Genomic DNA, 4,005 nt, shown 5'->3' on the forward strand with positions numbered 1-4,005 from the left:
GTTGTTTCTGAAAGCAGAGACTCTGCGCTTTCTCTGCATTTAACTTTAGCGTGAATTTGCATGCACAGTTTGTTCAGCTGATAGAAAAGTCACATATGAAACTAGAAAGTGCATTTTCTGAAGAAACTGCAGTGTGAATGCTGAAATCTGAATGTATGCAATGAGATTTAAAAAAACAGAATTTTTAGCCTGAAAACAAGGGCTGAACTGGTAAATGCTGATCTTTACACAGAAGAAGAAGTTGGAAAATAGCTGAAAATGCTTTAATTGTAAATGAAAAAAACATAAGTATGTATGAGGTCAAAGGGACTGAATGGGGAAGATTGGCAGCAGACTGCCATGTTCATGTTGGGAGAGGAGAGCCAGAATAAGCTTATAGTCACAGTATATGAGCTATACGGCTGTTTCAGAGTTATCCTTGGTGTGAGGCAGACTGCTGTCACACTGGAATCCTGTAAACTTGTCATTTCAACTGCTGAAGGAAATCTTTTTAAATCTTTTTCTCCTGAATTCCTTCTGAAAACATTTGAACACAACAAAATCGGTGACCCGACGTGATTTTTGGGTTGGAAAGGAGAAAAGGAGGATTGGAGAGGCTCCTGACGGAGCTGCTGTCAGACGCCAGAACTGGAGGAAACTGATTCACCCTCACAGAAGCCCTTCAAAATAAAGGTAAGCAGAGCCTGTTATATCAAAAGCTGCAAAATTCGCCATAAACCAAATTAAAATTTGAGCAGTGAGTGGTTACAGTTCTGTCAGTCTCAGTTAGATCGAGTGTTTATATGACAAGATACATGTTTAATAGATAAAGTTGGTATTACAAGTTAGTAAGAAGGTTTTTGACAAAGGTTGAATTTAAGCCTGAAGTTTAAAGGTGAAAGAAATTTCAAGGTTTATCAAAGCCAACAAGGAAACAGGTCAAAGGTTAAGATTAAGGATTAAGATGAATCAGAAAATTATGTAATGAAATGAAAATGTGAGATAAAGGAAAAGTAAAGTGTTCTTTAACAGTACGACATTGATAGAGTTTGTTTGTGTGTTTGAGAGTTCAGACTGAAAGGGAGCGCACAATCGTGTGTGTGTCTGCAGCTGTTGTGTTGTTGCTGCATCGTTGCCTCAGGGGGAAAGTTGTGTGTGTGTTATGCAGACTAGCAGAGACTGCAGCTGTCAGCAGCCACACACACTTTCTATTCTTCAAATCAAATCACAGTGAAACATGTTCACTGACAGCTCAGCTTCAGCATCGTCTTCATGCTGTGACTGCAGCCGTTCAACTCTGTTTGTCTTTAACCCAAATCATCACAACATGCAAATATAATCATCAAAATGATGTGACTGGAAGGATGCAGCAGTCTGTGCTCCACCTTTCTCCTCCACACCTGCAGGTGGAGAACATGGATGCATGAATCTCTACAGAGTTCTTTGAATATTATCCGTCTCATCAGTTTTCAGTGAACAAAACTCCTCACAGAGCCAAAATAAGCAGTTTGTATCCAACATAACTCAGCTGGACTCTGATGCTCCGTATAACAGCCACACATGAGTCTGGATTCACTCAAAGCATTGAACAAACTTTATTGGAAATGAAGCTTTTGGACATTTGTTCTCTGATATTTGCTCTTCAGCTCGAGTCTCCATCAGTGGGAACATTTCCTGATTCAATTTTTCTTCTGTTCAAATCAAACTCCATGAGAATCAAAGTGTGAATCAGAGTCCTGATGATCAGATTCTATAGAAACATGGAGACTGTAGAGGATTTACACTCAATATGTTCATTTGTTCCCTTCAAGAAAAATCAATCATTCATCCAATTAAATTGGTCGTTGATCAGTTTGATTGACAGGACAGATGATCAGAGGTGCAGAGTTTTTACCTCCATCATTAGGACAGGGACAGAAGAATGGGTGGAGTTTGTGAGTGAAGGAGCAGCCAGTAAAGGAGTAGATCAGAGCTGCAGCACCTACATCATAAAAGGAGACCAGACCCTCCTCATAATCCACAAACACCCCCACCTTCTCAGGACCAGGATGGAGACAGAGGGGGACTAGAGGGGAAGCACCAGCTATGTACTCATTTCCATTTACCAGCCCTACAGTCCAGAAACCATCCTGAGGACTCGCTCTGATTATTCCCTTCCTGTTGATTGACTCTGTGGCCACTCCTAATTCCCACTCAGTCTTTCCTTTAACCTGAACCTCAAAGTAAAATCTACCTGAAGAGAAACTCTGCTCTCCTAAAACACCAGGACATTGAGAAAATCTCTCTGGGTTGTCTGGAAGATTCTTCTCCACATCAGTATCATAAACTTGTTTTCCATTATCAGACAGGATGAGGTCAGGATGAGCTGTATCAGGATCCAGAGTCACATCCACCTCATCCTGCTGGACCCTCTGCAGCTCAGCCTCAAACAGCTTCTTCTTCATGGGTTTCCAGACTGTCTCCTCCAGCTGAGCCACAGCTCTCCCCACAGTCCCCTCATATGATGGTGGATGAACTCTGACCTCTGTCCAGTCCTTGCTGGGTGGAGCGGCTTTCAGGGAGGAGAAGCTTTGGAGGAGGTGGAGGTGGTCTTCAGAGCGTGAGAGCTGCTCCACCTCAGAGCTTCTCTCCATCAGCTCAGAGATTTCCTGTTCCAGATCTTTGATGAGACCTTCAGCCTGTTTCTCTGTAGCTTCCTGTTTGTCTTCGATCTCCTTCATGAGCTTCTTCAGGCGTCTCTCAACAGACTCCATCAGAGCCGTGAGGACCTGAACACCTTCTGCTTTCTGTCTGTCTGCAGCATCTTTACTCATCTTCACCGACTCTGTGATCTCCTGAATCTTCAGTCGTCTCTTCTGGATCATCTGCTGAATCTCAGCCTCTGTCTTCTCCAGCTCTGCCTTCTTTCCTTCATATTCTTCTCTCAGAGGAACAAACTCGTGGTTCTTGTGGTCTAAAACAGAGCAGAGCACGCAGACACATGTCTGGTCGGTCTTACAGAACAGCTGCAGAAGGTTATCGTGCTTCGTGCACATCCTGCCTTCCAGGTTCTCCACAGCATCAATCAGCTGATGTCTTTTCAGACGTTTCACTGTCAGATGAGGCTCCAGGTGAGTCTGACAGTAAGAGGTCTGACACACCAGGCAGGACTTCAGGGCCTTCAGTCTGGTTCCAGTGCAGACGTCACAGGGAACTTCTCCTGGTTTGGCAGCTTGTTGCTCTGAGCTGCTGCTGCTGGCTTTCTGCTGAGCTTCACGTCTGAACTGAGCAACCATCTCAGAGATGAAGGTGTTGACCCTCAGCTGAGGTCTAGAGTAGAACGTCTCGTTACACATGGGACACTGACAGATGACATTCATGTCCCAGTGCTGACTGATGCAGGTTTTGCAGAAGTTGTGTCCACATGGTGTAGTGACTGGAGCAGTGAACACATCCAGACAGATGGAGCACAGAAACTGATCTTCAGATCGCAGATTGCTGGCAGCAGACATGTCTGCACTCTGAGGGAGAAAGAAGAGAAACATTTGATTCAAAATTCACTTTAAATTTCATTTTACAAAGAGAGAAACAAGCGTCAGTAGTCTGAGGAGCTTGGAGAGAAAAGCATCTGGACTTCTTTAAGGTTCTTGAAGACGTTTCATCTGAGAAGCTTCTTCAGTTCTCAGAGTAACTGGTGGAGACCCAGCAACACACTGTTGTGGAAAATTTAACGATAACCTGCAACACACCCAGTGAGCTTGATTTGAAGTGGGGGGCTATACCTCCTCCCTCACAGAGAGAATTATGACCTTGTCTTCTGCTTGGCCGTCACCTAAGGATTTACATCCCTGATAAGCCGAAGGAGTTTCACTATCTGTTTAACGTCTCCCATTACAACGCCCCACTTTTTTAACATTCCACATGCATGTAAACTGGTGACAGGAGTGCTCTTTACTATAGTAAAGTGAGAAAGTGATATTCACTCGCTGGGAACAAACACCCACTGATGTATAAAATAAAGACCAGGGCAGTCTCAGAGCTGCGAGT

The 4,005-nt window shown here is 43.9% G+C and overlaps 1 protein-coding gene across 1 annotated transcript; it reads right to left on the minus strand.

The window, feature by feature from the left end:
- Positions 1 to 1,811: 1,811 nt before the first annotated feature.
- On the minus strand, positions 1,812 to 3,470 carry LOC146634715 (E3 ubiquitin-protein ligase TRIM21-like). Its single transcript, XM_085342512.1, has one exon. The coding sequence runs from the start codon at positions 3,468 to 3,470 to the stop codon at positions 1,812 to 1,814; it is 1,659 nt and encodes a 552-aa protein (XP_085198638.1).
- Positions 3,471 to 4,005: the final 535 nt, after the last annotated feature.

This window comes from Diplotaxodon limnothrissa, linkage group LG3 (assembly GCF_057381915.1).
Source record: "Diplotaxodon limnothrissa isolate DT_005_m linkage group LG3, D_limnothrissa_male_GT1.1, whole genome shotgun sequence".
NCBI lineage: Eukaryota > Metazoa > Chordata > Actinopteri > Cichliformes > Cichlidae > Diplotaxodon > Diplotaxodon limnothrissa.

Coding starts and splice junctions, on each gene's coding strand:
- LOC146634715 (XM_085342512.1), bottom strand. CDS start 3,470: ATGTCTGCTGCCAGCAATCTGCGATCTGAAGATCAGTTTCTGTGCTCC.